The sequence below is a fragment of the Rana temporaria genome, chromosome 1, assembly GCF_905171775.1.
Source record: "Rana temporaria chromosome 1, aRanTem1.1, whole genome shotgun sequence".
Classification (NCBI taxonomy): Eukaryota; Metazoa; Chordata; class Amphibia; order Anura; family Ranidae; genus Rana; species Rana temporaria.
Window position 1 is genome coordinate 76,900,255 of NC_053489.1, and position 14,187 is coordinate 76,914,441.

The 14,187-nt window shown below is 44.5% G+C and overlaps 1 protein-coding gene across 1 annotated transcript in view; it reads left to right on the forward strand.

The window, feature by feature from the left end:
• The window catches only part of LOC120928310 (granzyme A-like), a 55,778-nt gene extending 48,475 nt beyond the window's left edge, over positions 1–7,303 (forward strand). Inside the window, exon 5 of the mRNA XM_040339411.1 lies at positions 5,837–7,303. Coding sequence (XP_040195345.1) covers positions 5,837–6,016 — 180 coding nt within the window. The 3' untranslated portion in view covers positions 6,017–7,303. The remainder of the gene's footprint in view (positions 1–5,836) is intronic.
• The last annotated feature ends 6,884 nt before the right edge of the window (positions 7,304–14,187 follow it).

The window sequence follows — 14,187 nt, forward strand, 5'->3', positions numbered from 1 at the left end:
ACTCTCGTTCTCATACAAAGGCAGATCCTACTCCTTCAATTCGTTTCAATCGGGGGAAACATTGCTTCAAGAATTGGGATTGATCACTATGGATCCACAGACTCCCACAAGTGCACCCGGGGGGGGAGACAGGCCGGTGTCCCCCCTATGGTCCCAACAGGGTCGCTCCAGAGCCAGAAGACCCCCCTTGAACACTTGAAGATCGGGCATGGCCTGTGTCTATCTCTTTATCTGTTTATTTTCCCACTGTGCCCCTCACGGATGTTGGGGGCTGATCCCTCCAGAAGAGGGAGTTACAGTAGCAGGGACGAATAGTTTTGAAGTGCCTGTTTCTGCAAGGTTCATTTTGCTATTTTACTTACATAGGTGTTGCCGCGAGAAGGGCCACGTTTTCACTCTCACTGTTTATTTTCAATTCCATTTTTATCTAAATTTTTTTTTTTCTATTATAAATGTTTAGCTACTATGTGATACAGCCAGGTAAACTGTTTATATTAAGAGACGATCCGGTCCTGACTAGGACTTTAAAATTGTGTTATATATTGCGGGGGTGCGGTCCAATGGGCTGGCTCCGCCGGTTCTAACTGGTCCGCGAGGGTAAAGGGCCGGGGTGGTAACGCGTGCCACAAATAGCGAACTTGCCTCTCCTCTTTGGGTGGGGGCAACTTCGCGCAGGTTAACGGGCATTTTTGTTCTTTCTATGCCCATGAATACGCGCTGTTTTTCGGCGTGTCCGGGGGGGGGGGGGGAGGATGTTTACTTCTCGTTCTCCCCTCTCCCTTCCCCTCTTTTTTTTCATTTTTTGCGTTTTTGTTTGTTTTAATTTTCCTCTCATTTTTACTCTGGCAACGACTGTCTTATAGCTGTTTTCTGTCAGACGATGATGTGATGCAATTAGACTTACTTCTCCAATGCCTTTTCTTCTTTAACCAGACTTTCTTTTCTTTTCCTTTGACTCGTCTACCTTTTGGTGCATCCCCATCCCAAGATAAGATACAATCGCTTGGGTCCGGACCCCTATTTCTTCAGAAACGTGAGTACAGACTACCGAACCATCATGACAAATAGACCCCTCACTAAGTACACTATCCTAACACACAATGTGCAGGGCATTAATTCTCCCACTAAGCGAGCGAAGGCCTTCCAACAATATCACAAAATGGGGGTAGACGTTCTGCTCCTACAGGAGACGCATTTCTCTAAGGCCTCGGCCCCCAGGTACCTGAATGCTAGATACACAACGGCCTATTTATCTAATGGACCTGATAAAAAGAGGGGGGTAGCGATATGTTTCGCCAAAAAGGTTCCTTTTACACCCACCACCGTCATTAGGGATAAGGAGGGTAGATACATTATGGTAGTGGGGAAAATCAATGAGAGCGAGGTCACTTTTCTATCATACTATGCTCCCAATGTGGGTCAATTGACTTTCTTCCGCTCTATGTTGGAGATCATAATGCCCCATGTAGCGGGCCACGTGATCCTCGGGGGGGATAGTAATACTTCTCTTGACCGGGTCCTCGATAGATCTAATCCCGGGAAAGCGATACTGAAACACGCCACTAGACAGAGCGGAGCAATGGCACGTCTCCTACACAGTTATGACCTGATCGACGTGTGGAGAGACGCCCATTCTACTGATCGGGATTTTACGTACTACTCCCATGTGCACAAGACGTACTCGCGCATAGATCATGTATTCACGTTCTCTCCCCTGCTTTCATTTGTTTCGTCCGCTACGATACTCCCCATGTCTTGGTCGGACCATTCCTCGGTCCAAATCGTGCTGACCGACCTCTGGGCAAAGTCAAGCCCACCATCGTGGCGTTTGAATGAGTCATTGCTGAATGACCCTGCCTTCGAAAAAGAAATTGAGCGAGCTATAAAACAGTTTTTTGAGGAGAACTCCTCGTCGGTCTCCTCTCCGGTAACCCTTTGGGCAGCCCATAAGGCTACCATGCGGGGAACGCTTATACAGCTTGCCTCTAAGGTTAAGAGGGAACGTGAATGCACGATTCGGCAGCAGGAAGAAGAATTACGTCGGGTAATGCGTGAACAGAAATCTAACCCACACCTCGATTTTAGAACCCAAATTGACGATGCGCGTACGGCTTTGAATTTAAGTCTTACTACGAAGGCGGAGAAATATCTTCGGTGGTCGCGCCATAGATTTTATTCTTTGGGCGATAAGCCGAATAAACTGTTGGCGAGAAAATTAACCCCTAGGCCGTTCAATCCCGCCCTACCTAAACTGAGACTGAAGAATGGCCAACTTACCCAGAATCCACACAAGATTCTCCAAGAGTTTGCCGCATTTTATTCTAAACTGTACGAATCTTCGGGGGACTTTAGCAACGTTCAGGCAGAGGTATTTTTGGGTAATGTATCCATCCCCAAGTTATCTAGCGACCACGTGGAATTGATGGAGGCAGAATTCACAACAGAGGAAATTGTGGCGGCCATTAAGTCTCTGAACCCTTCTAAATCACCGGGCCCGGACGGGTTCACTGGCCACTATTACCGTAAATACTCGGAAATCCTAGCTCCGCACTTATGTGCCCTCTTTAATGGCTTGCGCAGAGGCTCCCCCCTTCCGCCGCACGAGAATAGGGCGTTTATACATGTCATTCCTAAGCCTAATAAGGACCATAGTGATTGCACAAATTATCGCCCGATTTCGCTGATAAATGTCGACCTTAAACTACTGACAAAAATACTGACCACCCGGGTGAATTCATTTTTAGCACAATACATTCACCCTGACCAGGTGGGATTTGTACCCCATAGACAGGCCCCGGACCAGACTAGAAGAATCATTGACATTATATCTGCGTTAAACTCGGGCTGGGACGGGGGAGGGCAGAGAGGAGCTTTGCTACTTTCGCTAGATCTGCAAAAGGCGTTCGACTCCTTGTCCTGGGAATACCTTTTCTTTATACTAGAGAGATATGGGTTTGGGTCATATTTCATGACGACACTTCGAACAATATACAACGCTCCCATTGCTAATTTGGTGGTCAAGGGCTATAGATCTCGAGACATTTCCATACACAGAGGCACCCGACAAGGCTGCCCTTTGTCTCCGGTGTTGTTTATCTTGGCTTTGGAGCCCTTGGCTACCAAAATTAGAACACATCCGGACATACTGGGGGTTCACTGCGGAGGGCGGGAGCACAAATGTGCGCTGTTCGCGGACGATATATTGATGCTCCTCTCCTCTCCGGTTACCTCCTTGCCAATTCTGAATGTAGTACTGGGACATTTTGCGACGTTTACTGGTCTGCGGGTAAATCACTCTAAGTCTCAGGCTCTAGGTGTCTCCCTACAGCCCCACATAGTTCGAGCCTTGCGCGGACAATACTCTTTTAGCTGGCAAGAGGAAACCCTCCCCTACCTGGGCATTTATTTAACTCCTACTCTTACTACACTATATAAGAAGAACTATCCCCCTTTGTTTCGCAAGTTGTTGGAGGACCTTCAGAGGTGGTCGACTAAACCCCCGTCATGGTTCGGTAGACTGTATTCGGTCAAGATGACCATTCTACCTAAGGTGTTGTATTTATTCAGGACTCTTCCAATAGCTATAGTAAGCGTGGATATTAAGAAGTTTCAGTCCAAACTGCTTGATTATATATGGGATCATAGGAGGCCTAGGGTGAACAGAAAAACATTGTACACCCCTAAATTGGGCGGAGGACTGGGTATGCCGGACCTTCTTAAGTATTTCCACTCAGCCCAGTTGGCCCAGCTGATCCGTTTTCATACGGGTCGATCCAAACCGCTCTGGATGGGACTGGAGTCTTCCCTGAATCCGGACAGAGAGATCAGTCACCTGATGTGGCTGAGAGGACGGGATAGGCCAGCTATGCTATGTCCGTCTCTGTCATTCTCCCTGAGTCTCTGGGATCGCCTAACCAAAACATATCGATTTAAGTCACCACATACCCCGATGGCATCTCTGTTTCATAATCCCCTGTTCACCCCGGGTCTCCGACCCCAGGACTTCTCTTGGTGGATCAATAAGGGCCTATTGAGGATAGCGGATCTCTGTGACCACAAGGGAGCTTTGTCAAAATTGGTTCTACAGGAGAGGTATGGTCTTCCGAATACTGAATACTTTCGATACGCTCAAATTGCTCATTTCTTAGAGACTTTGAACCGTACCTCTGATCTTTCCACATCTACGGCTATGGAGCAACTTTGCAGAACCTTTGACAAACATTCCGGTCACATATCAATAATCTATAGTTTGTTGTCCTCCGGTACTCAAAAGATGGCATATATGCTAAAGTGGGAACATGATCTAGGCATGGAACTGGAAATGACAGAATGGAGTAAACTGGTACAGGGGGCTTCTAGATCCTACATTAATACCTCTTTAATCGAGGCTAATTACAAAGTGTTGTTGCGATGGTACATGGTCCCTGCGCGAATAGCCACTTTCGTTCCGGGGGCGTCCCCGCGGTGCTTCAGGGGGTGCAATGAGGACGGTTCCATGTACCACATTTGGTGGTCATGCCAAAGGGTGAGACGATTTTGGATACGCACTTACAACTTCATCTATTCTTTAACCCAGGTGAACCTAGTTAAGTCGCCTCTACATGCACTGCTGGGACGCCCGGTGGAGGGTGCGTCAAGGTACTTGAGAAAACTGATAGCTTTTATATTTGTGGCAGCCAGAATCTCCATCGCCAAGTCATGGAGATCCCCCACTGTCCCCTTTGGCCTTTTGAAGACGAAACTGTCCTGGATTATGGTGAACGAGAGGTTGTCAGCCATTCTGAATGATAAAGTCAAAATTTTTGACAAGGTGTGGGATCCCTGGATCGCTTATCTCACAAATGCACACTGATCCGAATCAATGCTAGAGCTTTCACCTTCTTGGATTAAGGTGGGGATGCACCATCCCCTTTCTCTCTCTTGCTCTCTTCTCTTTCTTCCTCTTCTATCTTTCCTTCTTCCTCCTCTTCCTTCTTTTTTGCTCTATTACTGTTACGCTACCAATTCAGCTGGAGTGGGCCATTGTATGTTGGCCCTCTGGGCCTAGATAGCGCTCCAATTGGGCGATTCTGTGCTAAATTGACGGTTATCCATGTTTGGGGATGGCCCTAGAGGGAGTGCTCATGGACACAAGACATGTAACTGTTATGTGTATACTTGCAATACTCTGTACTTGTTGAATGGCCCTCCAGATGCTGACTGAGAGTGCCTTCCCCCCCCCCCCCCCCAATTTTCTTTGTATACCCCTCTCCTCATTTTTTTTTTTTGAAAACTTAATAAAAAATATTGGAAACGAAAAAGCAGATATGACTAATTCAAAAGTTATTTTGTTCTTAAATGTAATTAAAAGATAATAATTTTCCATTCCTATTTACAGCCACAGTCATTTTACAAAGCTGTAAAAAAAAATCTAATTTACTTCCTCAAAATATGGTAGCCCGGTGGTGTGATTATCTCACATCTTTCCCCCGAACTCTGCAGTTAGCGGAGAGAGATAAGAGTTAGCAAATGATACGCTTCTTCTGAAAATGTTGGCGTGGTTGTGATGTTTCTTCAGTGCTTTCTTAATCATTGATCAATCAAGTTTGCAGATAAGTCTTCACAGGAAACATTTTAATTTCCATCACTATTTCACCCAATTTGATCAATGTGAAGTAACTAAAATGGAGCTTCAATAATAATAATAAAAAAAAAGGTAATGTTGTATTTAACCTGCTGATACATATGGCCTTCAGTGAGAAATATTCAGATGACAAACCCACTCTACATATCAATTTTTCCTTATTATGTTTTGTTCCAGGATTATTGCTTAATATTTGATCTTCATTCCACACAGGGAGATTCGGGAAGTCCTCTAGTCTGTGATGACGTTTTCCGAGGAGTGAATTCTTTTGGATATGTGCCATGTGGAACCCCAGAGACCTCCAATGTATTCACTCAACTGACCCAGAAATACGTCCTGTGGATTAATAACATAATTAATAATGAAATTGATAGCTGGGGCAAAGAAATCTAGTGCAAAGATTGACATCTTTCCCATGAAAACCAGTCAGATGCTTATATTTTCAATTAGTCCAGAAGAAAACTGCTGACTAGCTAGCTACTCAAAATCCATGTGTTTTTTTTTCTGCTACTTTCTACAGATGAGCCCCCAGGGTTGCCAGCCATTTATGTTGACAGACAGTCCATTACTATAAAGCTTAGAAACCCAGTGAAAGTCTGTGTGCGTTTTTGCTCCACGGTAAAAATAGATAAATAAGTAACAAAATGGTGGTTCCACTTTTTTGCACAGACATTTTTACAGACATCTGACAGCTCCCTATAAAGCAAAGAGAAATGAGGGGGGGGGGGTAACAAAAGCATTGACAGTGTTTAAATGAATCTCAACATGAGCAAAGTCATCCCGCTATTTGTGCTCTCCCCCCCTCATGTTAATGTAAATACTTTTTTCTAGCCTGATCACAAATGTAAGAATTTTTGCTGGTTGATATAAATTGTACACATGGGCCAAATGTTAGACTGTTTCCATTGATCTGGCCGATACTGGCCCATGTTAGGCCTGTGTGTATCAGGTGTAACTTTACTTTTTCATGCTCGTCATGGAAAAAAAATAAAAACATCCAAAAGGTATAGGGAAGATGGAGGCTTTATTGCCTTCCTCCGATTATGCAATAATGGGTGCCTTAACAGCCAATCACTAGCCTGGGCGTACACAGATAATCTGCTGTATTAACAAAATACTCTTGAAATGTTTATTCCCTAAAGGGCCACCGATGCTTGGGTTACCCTGTTTATGGTGATAACAAACCACTAGGCCTCTCCACCAACACTCCACGTGTTCTTCTGTCCCCGCAGCATGGGCTCTTCAACCCTCCTTTCCCTTCCTGTACTGCCCAGCCTCTGGCACTTGTCCCATGCAGTCTCACTTTGATCAAGGTAGGCTTCCAGGTGACTAAAATTCCCAATTTCCTCACAGCTCCCATCTCCAATCTGGCTCTCCTTCTGCTCTGTCTGTGGCTGCAGCCAATTACATTGTACTTTTGTACCTTGCAGTCTAGTGGGGAGGTAGAATTTACCACCGCTGTAGCCAGCAGTAAGGCCTCGTACACACGACCGGATCTATCCGCTGGAATTGATCCGTGGATCAGTTCCAGCGGACAAATCCGGCCGTCTGTACGGCCTAGCGGATATTTATCCACGGAGATTCCTCGGGCCGGACCATTTCAAGCAGATAGAAATTTCTTAGCATGCTAAGAAATCTATCCGCTTGAATCGGATCCAGCGGATTGATCCGGTGGTCTGTACAGACTCACCGGATCAATCCGTCCGCTCCCCTCCCTCGCATGCGTCGTAATGATTTGACGCATGCGTGGAAGTACTTACCTTCCAGCGTCGCGCACGTCGCCGCGTCACCATCGCGGCGACGGCATGACACGTCACCGCGGATGAATTCCGCACGGATTTTGATCCGATGGTGAGTACAAGCCATCGGATCCAAATCCGGAGGAGGAATCTCCGCTGGAAACGGTCCAGCGGACCGTTTCCAGCGGAGATCCCCTCGTGTGTATGGGGCCTAAGTCGTCTTTTACCTTCTCTCTTCCCCGGCTTGCGGTTGGGAAAAGAGAAAGAATACAGTGTCTGTGTCCTGTTATGGGCATGGTAATAGGGAGACATGCCTCTGCAAAAATCGCACTATTTTATCATGTCTGCTATGCTTTAACATGATGCGTTAAGACATTCCAGTTTCGCCATACTAAGTTTTAGTAATGTCTCCCTGACCCCATGTGACAGTGCCCAGGCCTAGTGATTGGCTGATAAGGCACCCAGCATTACATAATTGGAGGAAGGCGACAAAGCCTCCATCTTCCCCATACCTTTTGGATGTTTTTTTACCCTGTAGGAGCATGAAAAAGTAAAGTTACGCCTGGTACACACAGGCCGAATATGGACCAGTATCGGCCAGATCAACAGAAACAGTCCAAAACTTGGCCCATGTGTACAGCAACCTGTCCATCAGAAGCTGGTCCGTGGACCGCTTTTATCAAATGGGCATGCTGGAAAACCAGAAGGCAGTCCCCAGTCAGTACACAGTAGCTCAGCGGTAAGATCGCTGTATTAACATCGCTTGTGCTAGCTGGGTTGAATGGAAAAAAAAACTCCCTGTGTGTACCAGACATTAGATTCTAATCTCCAAAATTGTTCAGGGTTAGTGATGCGGAGACTACTGAAGATATTTAATCAACAGTGATGGAACTATAAGTTTGCATTAATACTTGATACTTTAGCCAATTATTTTACCTCTAATGCCTAGAGGTAAAATAACCGTTTTTTTCGTCGGATAAAAAAACTACGGTTTTCTCGACAGAATTCCTCTCAGCCTGCCTTGCATACACACCCTCAGAGAAAAGTCCGCCTGTCCAAAGCACGGTGGCGTACAACACGTATGACGGCACTATAAAGGTGAAGTTCTATTCCAACGGCGCCACCCTTTGGGCTGCTTTTGCTGATCCTTGTGTTAGTAAAAGTTTGGTGAGAGACAATTCGCGCTTTTCAGTCTTCGTGCTTTTCAGTCCGTTACAGTGTGACGAATGTGATATCTCCATTACGAACGCTAGTTTTACCAGAACGAGTGCTCCCGTCTCATACTTGATCCTGAGCATGCACGTTTTTTTGCCCGTCGGAAAACCATACGGGCGAACAGTTTTCCCACCAGAATTTTTTCCTGACGGGAAAAAAAGAGATCCTGCTCTCTTTTTTTTTTTTGTCCGGCAGTTTTCCTATCGAAAAAAACTGCGATGGAGCATACACACGGGCGGGATTCCCAACGAAAAGCTCTCATAGCAGTTTTCCCGATGGAAAAAACGGTTGTGTGTACAAGGCATAAGGCACATATTATAGTAATTATTGCTTTGTAAACTATTGAGTACATTTTGTAAGTGCTATGAAAAATATTTTATCTTTATAATCCTGTTTCTATACTGTTTGCTCCTTATACTGTGTTATTGTCTGATTCTCTCTTTACTGTGAATTAAAGGATTGCTATACTCATAAAGTTTCCTTTTGTTAATATGCTACTAACAAGTATGTACTAAAAGTCCTGACTATTTAGAAAATGTGATGTTTTAATACCTTAAATTAGATCTCCTGATAAAATGTTTTCCTTAGTTTTGGATACAGTAGGGGAGGACTGGACCCTTTAAGTTTTTTTAACTCTCCGTGTCCCCTCTGGGAAAGTTTCACTTGCTCTATGCGCTGGAGCTACAACCTAAACTGAGAAGGAATTTCTCCAAAGTGTACAAATGTCAAATGTTATATTTCCCTTTCACAACATTCTTCTTTAATATTGTCTGCATACCTATCATAAATTCCTAGTCCAGGTAACCACACAGGAAGCGAGAGTGAATTTTTCCCATGGAGTCACAGACAGCAAGGAAAACATAGCAAAAGTTTTAATGCCGCGTATATACTACCGTTTTTAATGGTCTAGAAAAAAAGTTATTTTCAACCCGATTCTTGTCAAGCCGGCCTTGCCTACACACGATCGTGAAAAAAAATGCTCTAGCAAAGCGCGGTGACGTACAACACGTACGACGGCACTATAAAGGGGAAGTACTATTGGGATGGCGCCACCCTTGGGGCTGCTTTTGCTGATTTCATGTTAATAAAACTTTGGTGAGAGACGATTTGCGCTTTTCAGTGTGTTACAGCGTGATGAATGTGCTATCTCCATTACGAACGCTAGTTTTACGAGCGCTCTCGTCTCAGAACTTGCTTCTAAACATGCACGTTTTTTTCACGTCGTTAAAGCCCACAGACGACAATATTTTACGACGTTAAAAACGGCAACGTTAAAATCGACAACGTTAAAAACAACGTGAAAATTTAGAGCATGTTCTAAATTTTTAATGCCCATTTTTTACGTCGTGAAAAATGCTCTGGAGCCTACACACGATCGCTTTTAACCAGTTAACAACCGCCCTATAGACGAAATACGTCTACAAGGCGGCTGCTTAACTCTGGGAGGACGTCCTCCCAGAATCGCGCTCCCGCGCACCCTCTGGGGCGCGCACACGGGAATGTCCGTGATCACCGGGTCCTCCGGACCCAGCAGATCACGGTAAATCGCCGCTGATAGCGGCGGTTTACCACGTGATCGCTCCGTCCAATGACGGAGCGATCACTAGTAAACAAACCGGCGTCATGTGATGATGCCGGTTCCTCCCTCCCCTCTCTGTACCGAACGGTACAGTGTGAGAGAGGAGAGGGGGGAGAGCGGCAGCAGCAGCAGCTGCTGTGGGCTGGATCTGTGACGCATGCAGTCACAGATCCAGCCATCCATCCCTCCCTGTGCAATACCAGCAATACTCTGCAATACCCCAAAATACTCTGCAATACCCCAAAATACTCTGCAATACCCCAAAATACTCTGCAACGTCGCCTATGGGGATTTGTATGTAGCAAAGTTTGGCGCCATTCCACGAGCGTGTGCAATTTTGAAGGGTAACATGTTGGGTATCTATTTACTTGGCGTAACTTCATCTTTCACATTTATGCAAAAGAATGAAGAAAAAATACTAAATTTGCTAAATTTTATAACAGAAACAAAGAAAAATTCATTTTTTTTTTACAGAATTTTCAGTCTTTTTTCTCTTATAGCGCAAAAAATAAAAAACCCAACGGTGATTAAATACCACCAAAAGAAAGCTCTATTTGTGTGAAAAAAAGGACGAAAATTTCATTTGGGTACAATGTTGTATGACTGAGTAATTGTCATTCAAATTGTGAGAGCACCGAAAGCTGAAAATTGGTCTGGTTATTAAGGGGGTTTACGTGCCCAGTGGTCAAGTGGTTAATGACAGTTTTACATCCCGAAAAACGGTCGTGTGTAACTCTTCCCACTACACCCAAAAATTTAAGGAGTTCCCAGTGCCAGATTTAGAACTTGGAGGGCCTAGCTGCAGCCTTTCAAGTTTGGAGGAGAGGGACCCAACATACAAATGTAATTATATGATAAACAAAAATAAAACAAAAATAAACCACATTTGTTCTAAAAAATATTGTTAGCTTCCAAAGGGTCTCCTTTGGAAGCTAACAATATTTTTTAGAACAAATGTGGTTTATTTTTTAGAACAAATGTGGTTTATTTTTATTTTTTTAGAACAAATGTGGTTTATTTTTCTATTTTTCTTAATTTTATTGACTGTAAGAATACAGGTAAGTGGAACTGGCGAGTCAAACCTCACAGCCTTTCTTCCAGGACTTAGCATCTGCAAACTCTTTAACTTAAACTGGCTATAGATGGATCAAATCTCAGCTGGTCATCTATGAGCAGGCTGGCCCATCTTTTGACTTGGATACAACCAGCCTGCCAGCAATAATCAGTTAGCTAGATTCACATAGAGTTAGGTCGGTGTATCAGTAGATACGCTGACCTAACTCGGAATCTGCGCCGACCTAAGTTTAAGTGTATTCTCAAACAGAGATACACTTAAACCTATCTAAGATACGACGGCTTGCGCCGTCCTATCTTAGGGTGCAATATTTAGGCTGGCCGCTAGGTGGCGCTTCCATTGCGGTCGGCGTAGAATATGTAAATCACTAGATACGCCTATTCACGAACGTACGCCCGGCCGATGCAGTACAGATACGCCGTTTCCGTAAGAGATAGGCTGCCTAAAGATAAAGATGCCCCCTAGGTGGCGTAGCCAATGTTAAAGTATGGCCGCCGTTCCTGCTTTGAAATTCGAAAATTTTACGTCATTTGCGTAAGTCGTCTGTGAATAGGGATTTACGTCATTTACGTCCACGTCAAAATCAATAGGACCGTGCGGCGTACTTAGCCGCAATGCACACTGGGAAATGTAGGTGGACGGCACATGCGCCGTTCCAAAAAAACGTCAATCACGTCAGGTCAAAGCAAATTACCATAATACACGCCCCCTCAGCCTATTTTGAATTAGGCGCGCTTGCACCCGCCGCATTTACACTACGCTGTAAGTTAGGAGGCAAGTACTTTGTGAATACAGTACTTGCCTCTCTGACTTAAGGCGGCGTAGCGTAAATATGATACGCCGCCTTAAAGTTGCGGAAAACTACCTGAATCTAGCTAAGTGTGTTCTGACAGCCAGGGAAGCTCCCCATGAACCCCACCCCCTGGCAGTCCCCCATGAATACTGACTGTGTTGATGGGGGAATCAAGCAATTTAATTTCCTTTCACCCATGATGGTGAAAGAAAGAAAGAAAATTGCATAATCTATGGGCTGCCTAACTCATCAGACTGTATCATCTTGAGGAGAACAGCTAGTAGGCACGAGCACTTATGCCGCGTACACACGATCATTTTTCAGCATGAAAAAAACGTTGGTTTTCAAAAACGTCATTTAAAATGACCGTGTGTGGGCTTCACGTAAATTTTCAGGTTCTGAAAAACGACACATTTTTTTTTTCGAACATGCTGCATTTTTTAACGTCGTTTTAAACTATGTCGTTTTTCAGGTTGTAAAAAATGATCGTGTGTGGGCTAAAACGACGAAAACAACCCGCGCATGCTCAGAAGCAAGTTATGAGATGGGAGCGCTCGTTCTGGTAAAACTACCATTTGTAATGGAGTAAGCACATTCATCACGCTGTAACAGACAAAAAAGCGCGAATCGTCTTTTACTAAGGGTCCTTTCACACGTGCGGACCGTTTTCTAGATCAGTTTTTTATCATCAGTTGATCCGTTTTTTCATCCGTTTTTTTTTTTTTTTAGAACTTTATTTTTATTACATATTTTATTGAAAAACGGATGTTAGCGGATCGGATGTTAAACGGATCGTCCGCTAACATATGTTTTTCGTCAGTTCCGTTTTTTTGACGGAAGAAAAATAGGGTTTTCTTCCGTTCAAAAAAACAGAGCTTAACGGAGAAGGATGTTAACGGACGTTAGCGGATGCTTATCCGCTAACATACGCTATCCCATTGGAAAGCATTGCAGTCCGTAAACGGACGTATGAAAAAACGGACGAACGGTCTGCACGTGTGAAAGGACCCTAACCCGGAATCAGCTAAAGCTGCCCAAAGGCGAATGGAACTTCCCCTTTAAAGTGCTGTCGTACGTGTTATACGTCACCGCGCTTTGCTAGATCATTTTTTTAAAATGATAGTGTGTAGGCAACGTCGTTTTCATGATGAAGTTTGGAAAACAAAGTTTTCTTTAATGCTGAAAAATTATCGTGTGTACGCGGCATTAGTTATTCGTGGGTCATCTTCATCAGTGCCAATTCACTGAATGACCCCTCTCCTGAGCTATGATAACACCTGGAAAAGGTATCGGGAAGGCTTTCATTATGTAATAAGATTGCCTGTAGAGATGACATGACTGGAGCTTGGCAAAAGCTACAAACTGGACACTTTTCTCAACAAACACACTACTGAAGTCTCGAGAAAAATGAGTTTAATTTTTTTATTTATGGTCAAAGCCCTATGTCCGATACGGATATGAACAAGATAGATAGACTTAACATAAGACTTACCACATGAAATAGACCTGAAGTGTGCCCTGATCTGATGGACGGTATGCCAAGATAAGGGGGCATACCCAAGATTAGAGATGAATATTTTGTGGAGAGAAATGAATTTGAGAAATGCCCTAAAAAGGGGATGGGAGGGTGGGTATCGCTCACAGGAAACCAACAATGACCACAGGTGAGTGGGCTGGTTAAATACCCCCGGGCTCCTCCCATAAATTCAGGCCAGCATACTGGCCTTATTACTTATGGTCAAAGCCCTATGTCCGATACGGATATGAACAAGATAGATAGACTTAACATAAGACTTACCACATGAAATAGACCAGAAGTGTGCCCTGATCTGATGGACGGTATGCCAAGATAAGGGGGCAAAAACATTCAGGTAGGGGGTGTAGTTTTATTGGTTTTAGCTTTATTCATTGAGCAAGTTTGGTGAACGCGTGTGCCATTTCCACCTGAGGATTGAGGGGTGTGCTTGGTGAAGCAGGCAGACTTCCACCTGTCAAGTCTCTTAATTGTCATGATCTGGGATGCCACACCGGGATGTGGCCGAGGCCGCTCCAATACGATAAGAGCGACTGGAGCACCGACTGGGGTTGAGGTGTAGGTAGCGTGGAAGAGTGAGTGAGCAAGTGTGAAGGTGACAGGACCCAAAAGTGACCTAACCGCCCCCC